The sequence below is a fragment of the Primulina tabacum genome, chromosome 5 (assembly GCF_025594145.1).
Source record: "Primulina tabacum isolate GXHZ01 chromosome 5, ASM2559414v2, whole genome shotgun sequence".
Classification (NCBI taxonomy): Eukaryota; Viridiplantae; Streptophyta; class Magnoliopsida; order Lamiales; family Gesneriaceae; genus Primulina; species Primulina tabacum.
This window is the reverse complement of record NC_134554.1, coordinates 31,065,838-31,083,023: the sequence shown is the minus strand read 5'-3', so window position 1 is coordinate 31,083,023 and position 17,186 is coordinate 31,065,838. Positions and strand designations below refer to the sequence as shown.

At 39.9% G+C, this 17,186-nt stretch overlaps 1 protein-coding gene across 1 annotated transcript; it reads left to right on the top strand.

The window, feature by feature from the left end:
• The first annotated feature begins 249 nt into the window (after window positions 1-249).
• On the top strand, window positions 250-4,658 carry LOC142544330 (uncharacterized). Its single transcript, XM_075651387.1, has 6 exons — window positions 250-370; window positions 464-867; window positions 958-2,194; window positions 2,318-2,392; window positions 2,969-3,704; window positions 4,208-4,658. Exons 1-6 carry the CDS (start codon window positions 250-252, stop codon window positions 4,656-4,658), a joined length of 3,024 nt encoding a protein of 1,007 aa, XP_075507502.1.
• Window positions 4,659-17,186: the final 12,528 nt, after the last annotated feature.

Here is a 17,186-nt window from a genome sequence, read left to right as displayed (position 1 = left end):
GTGCAAATTGAATTATTCTACAACGGTCTAAATGGGCAAACAAGAGGAACAGTGGATGCTGCAGCCGGTGGCACGATCTTTGCTAAATCTCCCGAGCAAGCTTATGACTTGCTTGAACAGATGACACTAAATAGCTACCAATGGCCTTCTTAAAGGGCAGGAGTAAAAAGGACAGCCGGAGTGTATGCTGTGGACCATATTACATCACTCACTGCACAGGTGTCCGCACTGACCACACAACTCGCAGCTATGAACAAAGTGAGCATATCAGAAACTGAGAGTCCATCGACTGTTGCTGAAGAACAATCTATTACTGAAGAAGCCCAGTACGTCAACAACAGAAATTTTGGAGGATTCGGAACATATCGAGGTAACCCTCCCCCTAATACTTATCATCCAGGATTAAGAAATCATGAAAATTTTTCTTATGCAAATAATAAAAATGTGTTGAATCCTCCACTAGGGTTCAATACATCAAAGGGGGAGGGAAAGCCTTCGTTTGAGGATTTGGCAGGAACATTTGTTGCTGAGTCTTGCAAAAAGATGGTAAGAACTGGGTCTCATCTGGACAACATGGAGACTCACATGGGAAATATGGGGGCCACAATGAAATCTCTGGAGACACAAATCGGACAGTTGGCCAACGCTTTGAGAGATCAGAACAGGGGTCAATTTCCTAGTAACACGGAAGTTAACCCAAAAGAACAGTGCAAGGCAGTCACTTTGAGGAGTGGAAAAGAGTTAGAGGTGCAAAGTTCCAAGGAGGGAATGGACAAGGAGAAGACATTTGAAGAGGGTGAGTTTGAGGATGAAAAAGAAGAGAAAAATCAAAAGCCCAATGCCGAAGTTGAAGTCGAACAACCTCCTGTATTTCAGCCGACTCTTCCATATCCGCAGAGGTTCAAAAAGAAGAAATTGGATGATCAGTTTGCAAAATTTTTGGAGATCTTTAAGAAGATACACATCAACATACCATTTGCTGATTCTTTAGAGCAAATGCCGAATTATGCAAAATTTATTAAAGATGTGATGTCTAAGAAGAGGAAGCTGCAGGATTTTGAGACTGTGAAATTGACTGAAGAATGTAGCGCCATCCTGCAAAAGAAATTACCACAGAAATTAAAAGATCCAGGGAGTTTTACTATTCCTTGCTTTATTGGTGGTTCTAAATGTAGTAAAGCTTTGTGTGATTTAGGAGCGAGTATTAATTTGATGCCATTTTCTATTTACAGGGATCTAGAGCTTGGAGAAGTCAAACCTACCACTATCACCTTACAGCTTGCGGACAGAAGTCTCACGTATCCACGTGGGATCGTCGAAGATGTACTGATAAAAGTGGATAAATTTATTTTTCCTGCTGACTTTGTGATTTTAGATATGGAAGAGGATCAGGATGCTCCATTAATCTTTGGGAGAACGTTCCTGGCGACTGGAAGGGCATTGATAGATGTGCATAAGGGTGAACTCACTTTAAGAGTTGGTGGAGAAGAAGTCATTTTCAATATCTATCACGCCATGAAGGGATCAAATGAGGTAAGCACTTGTAAAATCATTGATAATATAGACTCATGTATGTCTCTTGAATGTGCAGGAACTAGGGATCCTTTGGAGAGCTGTTTGACAAGCGCTGCAGGAACTGTTGATGAAAACAATTGGGAAGTGAAAGAACAGTTGTTGGCTCTTGAAGCATCACAGAAAGAAAGAAAAATGGATGCACCGCTTGAGGAATTGGAGGTAAATGAGCAAACAAAGGTAATATCTCCTTCCCCTGATTTGAAGGAGCTGCCAAGTCACCTTTGCTATGCATTTTTAGGTGAAAAGTCGACGTATCCGGTAATCATCTCTTCCTCTCTTACTTGTGCTGAAAAAGATAAATTATTGAGAGTATTGAGGAAATTTAAAACTGCTTTAGGATGGTCGATTTATGATATTAGGGGAATTAGCCCCACTATATGCATGCATAAAATTTTGATGGAGGAGTCATATACTTCTTCTGTGGATCACCAGAGGAGATTGAATCCAGCAATGAAAGAGGTTGTGAAAAATGAGGTGCTAAAATTGTTAAATGATGGTGTCATTTATGCCATTTCTGATAGTAGTTGGGTATCTCCGGTACAAGTTGTGCCTAAAAAGGGTGGAATAACTGTAGTTAGAAACGAAAATGATGAACTGATATCTACTCGTACTGTAAATGGTTGGCGAGTATGTATTGATTATAGAAAGTTAAACAATGCTACACGAACGGATCATTTTCCACTGCCTTTTATTGATCAAATGCTTGATAGACTTGCTGGCTATTGTCGTTATTGCTTTTTAGATGGTTATTCAGGGTATAAACAAATTGCTATAGCGCCAGAAGATCAGGAGAAGACTACTTTCACGTGTCCCTATGGCACGTTTGCTTTTAGGAGAATGCCGTTTGGGCTATGCAATGCACCTGCCACTTTCCAGAGGTGCATGATGGCCATAATTGCAGACATGGTGGAGGAGATCATGGAAGTCTTCATGGACGACTTCTCGGTATTTGGCTCTTCATTTGATCATTGTTTACACAACCTATCCCTTGTTTTGTAGAGATGCCAAGAAAAGAACTTAGTCCTTAACTGGGAGAAATGCCATTTTATGGTCCAAGAGGGCATTGTTCTTGGACATAAAGTATCTTCTCGGGGACTAGAGGTAGACAGAGCCAAGTGGTTGCCATTGAAAAACTTCCTCCGCCAAAGAGCATCAAGGGAATAAGGAGCTTCTTAGGACATGCGTGGTTTTATTCGTAGATTTATTAAAGATTTTTCTAAGATCACTAAACCCCTATATAATTTACTTGAAAAAGAATCGACTTTTATATTTGATGATGATTGTTTGCAGGAATTTGAGAAGATCAAAGTGGCATTGGTGACTGCACCGATCATGATAGTGCCGGACTGGAAGGAGCCCTTTGAGCTAATGTGTGATGCAAGTGATTATGCAGTGGGCGCTGTTTTAGGCAAAACAAGGGAAAAGATGTTTAGGGCAATTTACTACGCAAGCCGCACAATGGATGCTGCACAACAAAATTACACTACAACTGAGAAACAAATGCTTGCAGTAGTGTTTGCTTTCGACAAATTCAGGCCTTATTTGATCGGCACAAAGGTAATCGTTTCCACTGACCATGCAGCTATTCGCTACCTGTTCGCTAAGAAGGATGCAATACCACGCCTGATAAGGTGGATTTTGCTATTACAAGAATTTGACTTTGAGGTCAAGGATAAAAAGGGTAGTGAAAACCAAGTGGCTGACCACTTGTCGAGGCTTGAGCTGGAAGAGAAGAGAGTAGAGAGAGCTATACAAGAAACATTCCCTGATGAGCAACTCTTCGAGGTAAATTCTATACTTCCTTGGTTTGCTGATATTGCTAATTTTTTGTCTTGTGGCACCCTTCCTCGAGATTTGAGCTATCATCAGAAGAAGAAGTTCGTCCATGACATCAAGTTCTATTATTGGGATGATCCATTTGTATATAAGAGGTGTGCTGACCAAGTGATTCGGAGATGCGTGGAGGGTATCGAAGCTCAACAAATTTTGGAGAAGTGTCATTCTTCACCATATGGTGGACATTTTGGAGCATCACGAGCAGCAGCTAAGATATTTCTATCTGGTTTTTATTGGCCTAGTTTGTTTAAGGATAGTTTTACCTTAGTAAAGTCATGTGATAGATGCCAGAGGTTAGGAAACATATCTAGGCGTCATGAATTACCACTGACAAATGTCTTGGAAGTGGAACTTTTTGATGTCTGGGCATAGATTTCATGGGACCTTTTCCCCCTTCTTTTGGTAATTCTTATATTTTAATAGCTGTTGATTATGTGTCGAAATGGGTGGAAGCAATCGCAACCAATACTAATGACTCTCATGTTGTAGCGATATTTGTGCATAAGAACATCTTCACCAGGTTTGGAACACCGAGAGCCATCATAAGTGACGAAGGTACACATTTTTGCAATAGAATTTTCAACTCACTTTTGGCTAAATACAATGTGAAGCACAAAGTGGCACTAGCATATCATCCTCAGTCGAATGGACAAGCTGAAGTATCCAACCGAGAAATTAAGCAAATACTGGAAAAAATTGTCAACACCAACCGGAGGGATTAGGCTATGAAGTTGGATGATGCGTTATGGGCTTATCGAACTGCATTCAAGACGCCTATTGGGATGTCTCCCTATAGGCTAGTATTTGGGAAGGCATGCCACTTGCCACTAGAACTGGAGCACCGAGCATTCTGGGCAGTTAAAAAATTGAACTTCGACCTGAAAGCTTCTGGCGATGTCAGAAAACTGCAATTAAGTGAGATGGATGAATTCCGAAACGACGCTTATGAAAATGCCAAGATCTACAAAGAGCAAACTAAGAAGTGGCATGACAAAATCATTGTCCGAAGGGAACTAAAACCGGGACAGCAAGTGCTGTTATTCAATTCACGTCTGAAGTTGTTCCCTGGTAAATTGAAGTCGCGTTGGTCAGGGCCATTTGTAGTAGAAACAGTATATCCTCATGGGGCTATCGAGCTGAGATGCAGTGATGGACGAACTTTCAAGGTCAATGGACAGCGGGTTAAGGCATACTATGGAACTGAAGTGAGGAATATTGACAATCTTAGCCTGGGTGAACCTAATTGAACAGGACTGGTAGTCAGGCTGATGACATTAAACCAAGCGCTTCGTGGGAGGCAACCCACGATTATTTTTCGCATTCATTTTGTTCATTTTATTTCATTTTTATTTTTTTATTCATTGATTTTAATTATTCATTTATAGTAATAATTTGATTTGCTTTAATGTTTGCAGGTGTGTTAAAAAAAAGGTGTTATATACAGATGCATGCGCGCCACAACTCGCGCAGCAGCGCGCTCAAGGACCAGTGGGCAAGCACAGTAGCACGTGCGCCACCGCGCCAATTCTCGCGCGACCGCGCGCACCTCATTATCGAAGGAAACCAGAGACGTGCGCACGGCCGCGCCAATTTACGCGCGATCGCGCGCACTCAATTATTGGAAGGAAACCAGAGACATGCGCGCGGCCGCGCCACTTCCCGCGCGCACCGCGTGCAGCTCCCCCTTTAAAACCCTATCTCACAATTTCACACACACACAACTCCTCCCTCACAGCCGCCTCCTCCAAAGAATCCTCTCAAAAATCCATCCGCCATCACATCCCTCTCCAAATTCACTCAACCCACAAACCTCCATCCCCAAAACTACTCCATAACTCCTTCAAGCCAACTCCTTCTTTCACAAACAAGCTTCACACAACTCATCTCTCCCACCACCAACAGCCGCCGCCGCCGCTCAGGCACGTCGCCGCCGTCGCCGCTCCTCGCCGCCGCCACTTGCTACCGCCGAGCGTCATCTCCGGTTAATTTTCTACACTCAAGGGTACCATTTCTTTTACGTGTTATCATTTGGGGATATTTTTCAGATTTCAAGCAATTGTTGGTGGCATTGGGTCTATACTTCTTGATTATAAGTGTGAGTATTGTTTAAAATTATGCCGCCTAGAAAAAGATCAAAGGATGGGGCTTCCTCTTCTCGTTCCTACGATGCTCATAAATTTTGGAACGAGGAAGCATTCCGAATTTACGAGAGCACCATGTCTAGGTCGATTATTCCAGAAAGAGGGCTAGATCTGACATACCCTGAATGTGCAATAATTGAAGAGGTTGAGCGAAGGGGGTGGGTAGATATAGCACAGTTACCGCCAGATGCAGTTATACCCGTAGTCCGAGAATTCTATGCTAATTTGAGAATTAAGCACGAGGAATACGGAGTTCTGGTACGAGGGCAATTGGTCTATTTCGATTCGGCAACCATGAATGATATTTACAATCTGCCGAGTTTTGAAAATGACGAATATACTGCGTTGATTACTGGCAATGTTGATTACGATGAGATTATCAGGAGCTAATGCATCGAGGGTGCAGAGTGGCGCTTGAATCAAGGCTCCCCAGTCACTTTGAAGAAATCTGTCTTACGCCGTGACCAACGCAGTTGGGCATCTTTTATTCTCTCACGGATCATGCCCTCCTCACATCAGACAGAAATTACAAAGGACAAAGTGGCATTGATTTACGCCATAATGACTGGGAAGACCGTGGATCATGGGAGGCTCATTCACAGTTTTATCATGCGTGCTGGTACAGGACTCATGACCGTCAGCCTCCCTTGTGCACATACTATCACTGCCCTATGTCTTCATGCCGGTGTGCAATGGGGCGTAGATGAACATGTTTTGAAAGCAAAGGGCCCAATCACGGTATATACTCCACACCGCCTGCGCTTTGAAATCTAATTGGAAAGGCAAGAGGCTAGGGCAGCTTATAATCAGAGGGCCAGAGAACGCCAGCCGCCGCCACCAACATCGATCCCTCGATCCAGTTTGCGAGACAGGATGTTCCGAATGGAACATGAGATGCGAGCTCAGCGCCACGAGCTGGCCGAGCACCGACACACTACTAATACTTTCATGTCTTATATGATGGACTTCAAATCGGTGCTTGCCCAGCGTTTTCCACCTACTGGACCCGAGGGTGCTCCCTTTCCACCATATCCAGCAGTGGCCACCATAGTACCCACCACCAAATCTATCACCACCACAGCCCATGGACGATGATGCTGAAGATACCGGGAACGATGACTCGAGCCCTGAGTTCTGACACTCGGGAGCGAGGTATGTGTTGTCATGTTCTTTACTTTTATACATTGAGGACAATGCATACTTTAAGTTTGTGGGGAGGGTAAAATTGCTTGTTAGAATTTTACTTGTTAGAATTTTTCTGCAATTTTTTTTATTATTGCTCAGTAGTTAGTTTGATTTTTTATTTATTGCATGCTAGATTTGTTAGGTAGAGTCATGGATAAGTAAAATGTGTGACCGATGATGAAAACCGAATTGCGATCCTGAAATATATATGTGTTCATGATAACTTAGAGGTCACAATTATTTTGCACTGTCGTGTTTGTTGATACTATCGTTGCTTAGAGACAAGTTGCATGCCTGTGATGCTAAATAGATGAGGGAGATCTGATTCTTGGTAATTCTTGCATGACATTGATTGACACTTTTGCAATCATAGGAATGAGCTAGGCAATTTTTCACAATATCCTTGGGCATATATTCTTTGCTTACTGTCAATTGTAGCCCTCTGAGCTTCAAGTTAATTGAGATGCTTAAATTTTCTTCGTGCACCTATTTCATCTATCATTTTTATTGAAAATTGCATGTGACTGGTTTGTATGAGTTGACTAACGGATTGACGGAAGTCTAGAACTTGTTTGAACATTTTTCGAGGCGAAATACGGATAATATGTGACATAGGAATGATTTAGGCGATCTTTGAAGCCGTTTTGAGCCTTCGAGCCTACCAAACGAAAATGAAATATCCCTAGTGTCCCATTTTGAGCCTACTAAAAAATCAAGTGGTGTATGTCAATGACATACAATTAGCCCCCATTTGTATTTATTCTACTTCTCACAACGACTACCTAATGAAGCTTATACACTTACTGTCTTACCTAATTTTGAGAGAAATAAGTTCATGGGTGTTGTAATGATTCAAATACTCCTTGAAAAGAAAAGAAAAAGTTAAATGTGATAAAAGGAGTTGAAAAAAAAAAAGAAGAAAAACATTCAAAGAAAAAAAAAAGTGAATCAAAAGTGGTGAAAAATAAAATATGGGAGATGAAGGATATGAATGAGAAGAAATCAATAAAGTGATAGTGAATGAAATGATAGTGAAAATGATGAAGATTGGATTATTTCTCTCAAATTTTGATGTCCAAACCCTTTATTGTAGCCGTGAGCCGTGGCCTGACGTTACAAGCTTACAAGACCTATTAACCTTGTCACATTTATTCAATATATTAGTGGAGAAAAGTTGTTCAAATCAAGCCTATGGATACCTGAAAAACATTGTCAACGAGTATAGACTTTAATCACCTTGCTTGCAAGCATCTCATTTTGTGATTTCTTCTTTGGCATACTTGTGATTGACCATCTTTCGAGCCAAATAATCACCGATAAAGTCCTATGTGATCTGTGAATTGCAAATTTATATTTTGATGAAGTGTGAGTTGAACTGAACTGAGGATTTCTTGATTCTGTAAGACGAATGGGCATTACAACTCTATTTGAGCATTCGATGGGGTAAACGAACATTGACATATCACACACACACGTGACTCTTGGGAAATCGTGAATTACATGAAATTAGATGAGTCGGAGGTCAATATCACTTTTCGCATATCCATGACTTTAGTAGTGGCGTTAATCTTTTCCTTAGTTATTAGCTTTTATTCTATTTTGCTCAGGACTAGCAAAAGTTCAAGTTTGAGGGGTTTGATAAGTGCAATATTTGCACTTAATTTATATTAGAATCCATTTTGAATTATTCTTGTTTCGAACAGAATTATGCGTTTTTTAGTTTGTTTCTGTTGTCATTTCAGGAATGGAGAAAATAGTGGACACGAAGCCAAGTGGACCAAGAAATGCACAGCCACAAGCACGCCATCGGACAGAAGTGCGCGCGCGGCCGCGCCACTTCACGCGCAGCCGCGACGCACAAGTAAATAGGCGCATGAACGGAGAGGTGCGCGCCATCGCGCCAGCTCTCGCGCTACCCGCGAGCACAGAAGCAGCAGAAAACCCGAGAGGCGCGCGCGGACACGCCACATCACACGCAGGCGCGCACGCACCCATACAAGCGAATGACCAGACGCTTACGCGCGGCCGCGCGCACACATGCACGGGCCAGATGAGAAGCAGCGCACGCTCAACTGCGCCAGAACTCGCGCCATCGTGCATACGGCGTTCCAGAAAGCCTTATATAACGCGCGCCGCTAGGTCAGAAATGGAGGCCGTCATTTGGAGAAACACACGAGAGAACAGACGCCGTTTTAGACAAAAATACATGGAAAAGAGTCGGAGAGAAGGCGAGACGAAGGCAAGACACGAGAAGATCGATTACAAAGATGAAGAGCGACGAATCTGGGGACAGAGACGACACTTCGGATTTGATATCTGTCTTTCGTGTTTATCATTTCTCGCATTTCAATGTCTAAAACTTTGAACATGTGTTGTTTTTATTTCAATTTCGTCATGAACTAATTTTCTAGTCTAGAGAATGACGTAGCTTTATGGAAACAATAATTTGACTCGGTTATTTATATGATTGAATTCCTTTCTGTTTAATTGGGTTTCTTTGTATTGAGTTGACTGCAATTTATTGGCCATAAATTGCATGCTGTCTGATTAGTTCTACAACTCGGGAGAAGGACTGTTTATAGCGTTCGGAAGACGTATAACTTTAGCGAGGCTTAGGTAAGAACATTGTCCGCATTTATCAATTAAACTTAGATTTTTATTAGGAATAATTGAATCGAAGTTTGATAGATACAATTTATTCGTCACTTGGGAAAGGGAGAATAAAATAATTAAGTGTTCTTGGCCATTAAATAATTGGAATTCAGGAATATAAATTTAACTTGGAATAATTGTCGTGGAAACTTAGTGAAGTCATTTCTCTAGATACTTTCTCTCCTTGATATTTTCCTCAATCTGGTATTAGATTAATTATTTGTTTTCAATCTATTCGTTTAAGTAAACCAACCATTCTATCTAATTGTCTAGATAAAGTTTGGACTATTTTAATTACAAGCACTGATATACATTTATATATACACTCCTCGTGGGATCAATATCTGTATTCTAACCAGTACTAAAACTTGACACCGTACACTTGCGGTAGTGAAAACACCAACAACCTCCGTGATAGTGCGTTGGCCACTACATTTTCCTTACCTTGTTTGTACTTGATTATGTAGGGGAATGTCTCTATGAATTCCACTCACTTGGCATGCCGCTTGTTCAGCTTTTGTTGACCCTAAGGTGCTTTAGAGACTCATGATCCGTATGAATCACAAACTCCTTAGGCCTCAAGTAGTGTTGCCACGTCTCTAGGGTCCTCACGAGCGCATAGAACTCCTTGTCATATGTGGGATAGTTCAGCGCTGCTCATTGAGCTTCTCACTAAAGTACGCCACTGGCCGCCCTCCTTGCATTAACACTCCACCAATACCTACACCTGAAGCATCACATTCAATTTCAAAAGTATTAGCAAAATAAGGTAAAACAAGTAAAGGAGCATTAATTAATTTTTGCTTGATAATATTAAAGGACTTCTCTTGCTCCTCGCCCCAATGGAATGGAACGTTCTTCTTGATTACCGCCGTCATCGGTGCTGCCAGTGTGCTAAAATCCTTAACAAACCTCCTATAGAAGCTTGCAAGTCCATGAAAACTTTGGACTTGACCAACAGTAGTAGGAGATGGCCAATCTCGAATAGCACTTACCTTGTCTTCATCCACTTGTATCCCCTGTGAGCTTACCACAAAACCAAGAAAGACAAGTTTGTTTGTACAAAAATCACATTTCTTTAAGTTAGCATATAGATTTTCAGCCCTTAGTGTGATTAGCACAAGTTTCAAGTGACCAACATGCTTATCCAAGTCTTTGCTATATACTAGGATATCATCAAAGTAAACAACAACAAATTTTCCTATGTATGCACGCAAGACATGGTTCATTAACCTCATAAAGGTGCTAGGAGCGTTAGTTAAGCACAAAAGGCATGACCATCCACTCATATAACCCATATTTGGTTTTAAATGCAGTTTTCCACTCATCACCTTCCTTCATCCTAATTTGGTGATAACCACTCTTCAAATCAATTTTGCTAAAGATACAAGCACTATGCAATTCATCTAACATATCATATAGCCTAGGTATGAGATGCCTTTACTTGATGGTTATATTATTAATTACCCTACAATCTACACACATACGCCATGAGCCATCCTTCTTAGGAACTAATAAAACAGGTACAGCACAAGGTGACATGGACTCACGCACAAACCCCCTATCTAACAACTCACTTACCTGCCGTTGAAGCTCCTTAGTCTCCTCCGGATTGCTCCTATAAGCTGGACGATTCGGCAATGCACTCCCAGGCACGAAATCGATTTGGTGCTCGATTCCCCTCAATGGTGGTAAGCCTTGAGGCAACTCCTCCGGAAATACATCTTCAAATTCCTGCAAAAGTGAAACCACAATGCTCGGAAGGGACCCGGCTATATCACTTGTGTTAAAGAAAAACTCCTTGTAAAGAATCAACACAAGTGGTTCATGTGTGTGCATTAAATGTTTCAACTCACCTTTTTGGGCCATATATGTTTTCTTTTTGGCCTCTTTCCTCTCATTTTCTTTCCTCTCAATTTCTTTCTTCTCTTTTTTGTTTTGTATAGCTATCTCATTCTTTTGATCACTCTTTCTTTCAGCCATCTAATCTTTTCTTTCAAGGGCCATCTCACTTTTGTTCTCACTCTTTTTTTCGGCCTCTTCTCTCTTCTTTTTTTTCAATTGGTCCTCCAACACTTGCTTTGGGGACAAAGGAAGTAATACAATGGATTATTTTTCAATACAAATGAATACTTATTCTTGAACCCAGCATGTGTCAATCGCCTATCATATTGTCATGGCCTACCCAACAAGATATGACAAGCATGCATGGGCACCACATCACACAAGACCTCATCCACATACTTCCCAATAGAAAAAGACACCAACACTGGTTTCTTCACCTTCACCTTTGCACAATCATTCAACCATTGAAGCCTATATGGTTGAGGATGTTTTAATGTAGGTAAACCCAATTTTTCGACCATCTCACTACTAGCCACATTGGTACAACTCCCCTCATTTATGATTAAATTGCAAACCTTTTGATTTACAAAACACCTAGTGTGGAACAAGTTCTCCCTTTGGTTAGTATCCTCCTCCTTGACTTGGGCACTCATGATACGCCTAGTCACTAGTGATTCACCTACAACCGCCTTATATCCCTCATCAGGATCCTCTAATGCAGGCATCTCATTATCATCATCACCCTCACTGTGCGACTCATACTCACCATAGTCATTTAAAATCATCACCCTTTTATTAGGACATTCACTAGCAATATGACCCAACCCTTGACACCTAAAACATCTAGTATCTCTAGATCGAGTAAGAGGAGTTTCAGATTTACCTTGCACTCCTTGTTTAGGCGCCTCTTGTTTGGTCTCAATCTTTGGTTTGGTCACCACCTTATTCTCCTCACGTTTCACCACATTTGATCGCCAAGAAGATGATGAACCCCCAGCTTGATTAGTGCGGCCAACTCCTCGCCTCTTGAGTTGTTGTTCCACTTTTATGGCCATTAGCACCATCTCGTCTAGATCCAAGTAGTGCCTAAGCTCCACTTGATCATGTATTTTCCTGTTCAAACCACAAAGAAAACGATCCATCGTCGCCTAACTATCTTCCTCAATATTTGCTCTAATTATGACTACTTCCATCTCCTTATACTAGTCCTCCACACTCTTCAACCCTTGCCTCAAGTTTGTAGCCTCTTAAACATCTCCCTATAATAGTGATTGGGCACAAACCTCTTCCTCGTGACCCTCTTCATCTCATCCCAAGTCTCAATGAGTCTCTCATTATACCTCCTTCTAGTGGTCACTAATTGATCCTACCAAATGAGAGCATAGTCTAGAAATTCCACCACCGCCAACCTAACCTTCTTTTGTTCGGAGTAGTGGTGACATTCAAATACAAACTCTACCCTCTTTTTCCACTCTAAATATGCCTCCGGGTCAGATTTCCCATGGAACGATGGAATTTTCATCTTAATGCTACTCATGTTACCATCTTCCCTATTCCCATCATATCTAGCCCGTACAGCTTCTCTTCTTCCTCTCCCAAATCCTCTACCTCTTCCATTCCTACCCCAATTCTCATTTTGACTTTCATCGTCTCCTCCCAAATCATATTCCTTATCTTCTCCTTCTCTACGCACATCTTTAAACTTATTCTTACTCCCACTAGTACTGACTTAAAGTTTATCCAACCTCTCATGTAAGGTCTCCAATTCGTTCCTCATCATCCTACTAAAATGCCCAAACAACGCCTCCATTTGAACCTTAGATAATCCTTGGTTCAAACTATCTCCTACCTCCCTCTCCATTTAATTTCAAATTTGTACCTGCAAGAAAATGTCAGTAGAAAACAAAATATTCCTCACCCAAATGCTCACGATCACTCCAAAGAAAGTCGCTCGTCACTCCTCTCTATTATTTTTCTCTCACAACAAATACTCACTAGTCACTCCAAAAAAAATACACTCGCACTCAAGTAATTTTCACTCAAATTTGATAGTATCCTCGAAAGTGTGCTCAAGCTTTGTATTTGTATATCAAACAATCAAGTCCAACTTGTGAACAATTTTGATCGACTCACTTGGACTGCGTAGACAAGAAATTTGAAGATAAATATATATATATATATATATATATATATATATATATTTTGACTGTGAGAGGCAATTGAATATGACTTTCTTAAAGGACTAGAACAAAATACCAAAAAGAAATAATAATTAATTTTCGGAATTTTTGTACTATTTTTTTTTTGGCTGAGTACTACTCGAAAATTCCAAAAAAAAAAGAATCACAAATTTTCGAGAATCACAGATTCACGAAGAAGACGAAGAACGATAGAACAGAAAGCAGATCTGAAAACAGACGAAGAAATAACACAGATCTGAAAATTTAAGAACGATATACTTACTTGAATTCAATGAACCTAAGCTCTGATACTAAATGATATGAACCCTCGTGCGAATGAAAAGCAAACACGATTAAAATCGAATCGCGCCCTCAATTCAAATACGAACAAGGATAGTGTTGTGTTGTCCCGATCTTTTGAATCAAGTATAGTATGATTTTCACCCCTAAACTACGAGGTTTCGTAATTAAAGAATCGCGATGAAAACAATCGAAACTAGAACGAACCTTCAAAGAACAAGTCAATGACAATCCGCACAAGACGATCGACAAACGCCACAAAGTTAAAAACTTTGATAAGTTTGATTTGATTACAAAGCAAAAAGCCTTGAAAAAGCTTGAGAGAAAATTCTCAAAGTTTGATAAACTCAATAATAATCTGAATAATTGTGTTAATTTTCGTTCATATCCCTTTACATATAAAAAAAGATGTCCATATCTAGTTACCAAACAAATCAAAACTCTAAAAAAGGAAAATATGCACCAAATCTGCGAAGGGACACGGACCCCGTGTAGAGGTCCGGAAGGGGGTCCGTGTAGACTCGTCCTTTGCTGAAAACATAGGACACGGACCCCGTATAGAGGTCCGTGCTTGGGTCCGTGTAGACTCGGGATTTCTTCATTTTTGGGTGTGATGTACACGGACCCCGTGTACAGGTCCGTGCTCGGGTCCGTGTAGCCTCGGTCCTTCAAAATATGCTTGAATAATATTCTTTTGGTTACCAAACTCACTCTCCTGCATCACGAACCCTTCTGAACTTTGCTCCTTGCACGTAAGCCCTCCTTTATTGCTCATAAGCCCATTCAATGCTTCTTTGAACTTCTTTAGACGTCCCCTCGTGATTGGTCCCTCTGGCAATTCTAACGGATCCCATGCTTTCCTTGGAGCTTGACCACCCGTGTTCGCATCAGCCAGACTGATATTTGATTTCGTTGACCAGATTGATCTACGAAAAGAAATGTATAAATCAATGTTAAATCGGGAAGATACAACTCGAGTAAGAGATATCTTGAGTTTCCTAAAACCACATACTTTAATGTAATTGCTTTGATGTTTGCAATTCATGAGATTGATATGCTTAGTCTATTGATTTATAGAAAAGCATGAGTTTGAGTCTTTGACAGATGTGCCAAGTCACTGGACATTTGTTGTATATCGATGTGCTTAGGAGTAGATCGGTTCCTATTGTAGAGATTCGATATAGAGAGCCAATGTCTGGGAATAAGAACGTACCACCATCTAGCTGGGGAGAGTAGGTGGGAGACTTGTTACGTTCTTATTCAACCGAGATCCCTAGATAAGAGTCGAGTCAAGATTATGAGTTAAAGGGTTTGATTTATTGATTTGTATCGATTTATGCTTTCGTAGACTACGATGCATATTGTTTTACATATGTTATATGCTTTTATATATTTTTGTATGAAATGCATGTATACTTTGTTTATACTGGGAATATATTTCTCACCGGAGTTATCCGACTGTTGTTGTGTTTGTATGTGTGCATGACAAAAGGTGGGACATGATTAGGGTCGAGAAGAGGATGAAAGATCGAGATTAGAGTGGAGATCCGGGCCTAGATGTAGAAATGGTTTTCAACACTTGATATGTAGTTGTGGAACCTTAGTTTGTTATGACTTGCTTTTGTACAACACTTGTACTTTTGGATCATGTTGTAGATATTAAACTTGATCTTATAATTTGAATGAGATGGGACCTAACTTATTGTAGAAATTTGTACACTTGTTTATGAAGTGTTCAACATTAAAAAAAATAATAATTTATGACCCAATTTATTTAATTGTTCACAATTAACCTAATGATGATTGAAAAGAATGAGTTAGCGTCCGGGTCCCCAAATAAAATATTTCTAAAGTAAGAAAATTTAGTATCGGGTAGTGGCTTAGTGAAGATATCCGCTGCTTGTTGTTCAGTTGAGATGTATTCCAGCCTGATTTCTTTCTTGAGAGCATGATCTCTGATAAAACAATGTCTGACATCAATATGCTTGGTTCTGGAATGAAGAATTGGATTATATGTAATCACAATAGAGCTGGTGTTTTCACTGAAGATTAGTGATTTTTCAGCAATAACTCCATAATCTTTCAGTTGTTGCTGAATCCAGAGTAGTTGAGCACCACAACTTCCAGTAGCTAAATATTCAGCTTTAGTTGTGGAAATAGCAATGGATGTTTGCTTCTTGCTGAGAACCATGAGATCAGTCTATCTCCTAGAAACTGACATGATCCAGTTGTACTTTTGTTATCAAGCTTACATCCTGCGTAATCTGTATCTGAATATCCAACTAAATTAAAAGAAGAATCCTTATTATACCATAAGCCCACATTTTTGTGCCTTTTAGATATTTCAATATGCGTTTAGCTGTTAACTAACTAATATAAATACTAGTTTCCAGTTGCTTCATTTGTAAATCGAGAAAGAATGTCATTTCACCCGTCATACTCATCTCCAAATTAACCTGCATCGGTTTAGCAAACTGATAGTTATTCTACATAAACCTGTTTAGAAATACGCTTTTGACATCCATTTGATATATTTTTAAATTCTTGAAGGATGCGTAGGCAAGGAATATCCTTATTGCTTCCAGTTGAGCAACTAGAGCATACGTTTCATCATAATCTATTCCTCATCTTGCCTATAGCCTTGTGCAATTAGCCTCGCTTTGTTGCACAGAACTTAACCATCTTCGTCCAATTTGTTCTTGTACACCCATTTGGTACCTATAATAGACTTTGAAAGCGCTCTTGAAACTAAAGTCCAGACATTGTTATGGGTAAGTTGATTTAGCTTTTCTTATATAGCAATTACCCAACTGGGATTAGCTAGAGCTTCATCAGTTTTCTTTGATTCTAATTTCGATATAAAAGCAGAATGTATGAAAAAGTTTAACATTTGATTTCTAGTCTTTCCTATATCAGATGGGTTACCTATTATTCTGAGGATGATTTTGCTCTATCTGTAGTTTGGATCCGTAAGACTTCTTTGCGTTACTGGTTCAGTTTGTACTTGACCATTTTATTCTGCTTTAGTTAAAATGACTTCAGTTTGTGTTTAAATATGTAGAGCCCAAAATCAGTACACGTAAAACTCATGCATTTATTTAATTGTTAAAATTATTTATTTAAGTTTAAAATGATTTTTAGCGGTGCATGATTTATGAATTTGCATTATTTTAAACTATTTATGCCTATGTGATGCACGTTAAATTTTTTCTTAAGTTTCATGTTTCAGGTGAATATTCGATGCGGTAACGGGGAAATGAGACCGAAGACGATTTGGGCTATTTGTAAAACGTGGTATTTTATTTCAAGTCATAAAAGTGTCATTTTAAATGATTTATTTAGTTTTTAGCATTTTAAAAGCCTGATTTAATTATTATGTGATTTTAGGATTTTAAACTTTTAAATATTTGTCACTAATATATTTTTATTTTAAATTAGGAGATTTTAGAAAAGTTAGTAGGAGGTTAGTATT

Excerpts from the sequence above, each read along its gene's own strand:
- LOC142544330 (XM_075651387.1), top strand. The coding sequence starts at position 250 with ATGAACAAAGTGAGCATATCAGAAACTGAGAGTCCATCGACTGTTGCT. Across the intron at positions 371-463 it reads AGGATTCGGAACATATCGAG|GGTTCAATACATCAAAGGGG; the intron begins GTAACCCTCCCC and ends ATCCTCCACTAG. Across the intron at positions 2,393-2,968 it reads TACTTTCACGTGTCCCTATG|TGGGCGCTGTTTTAGGCAAA; the intron begins GCACGTTTGCTT and ends GTGATTATGCAG.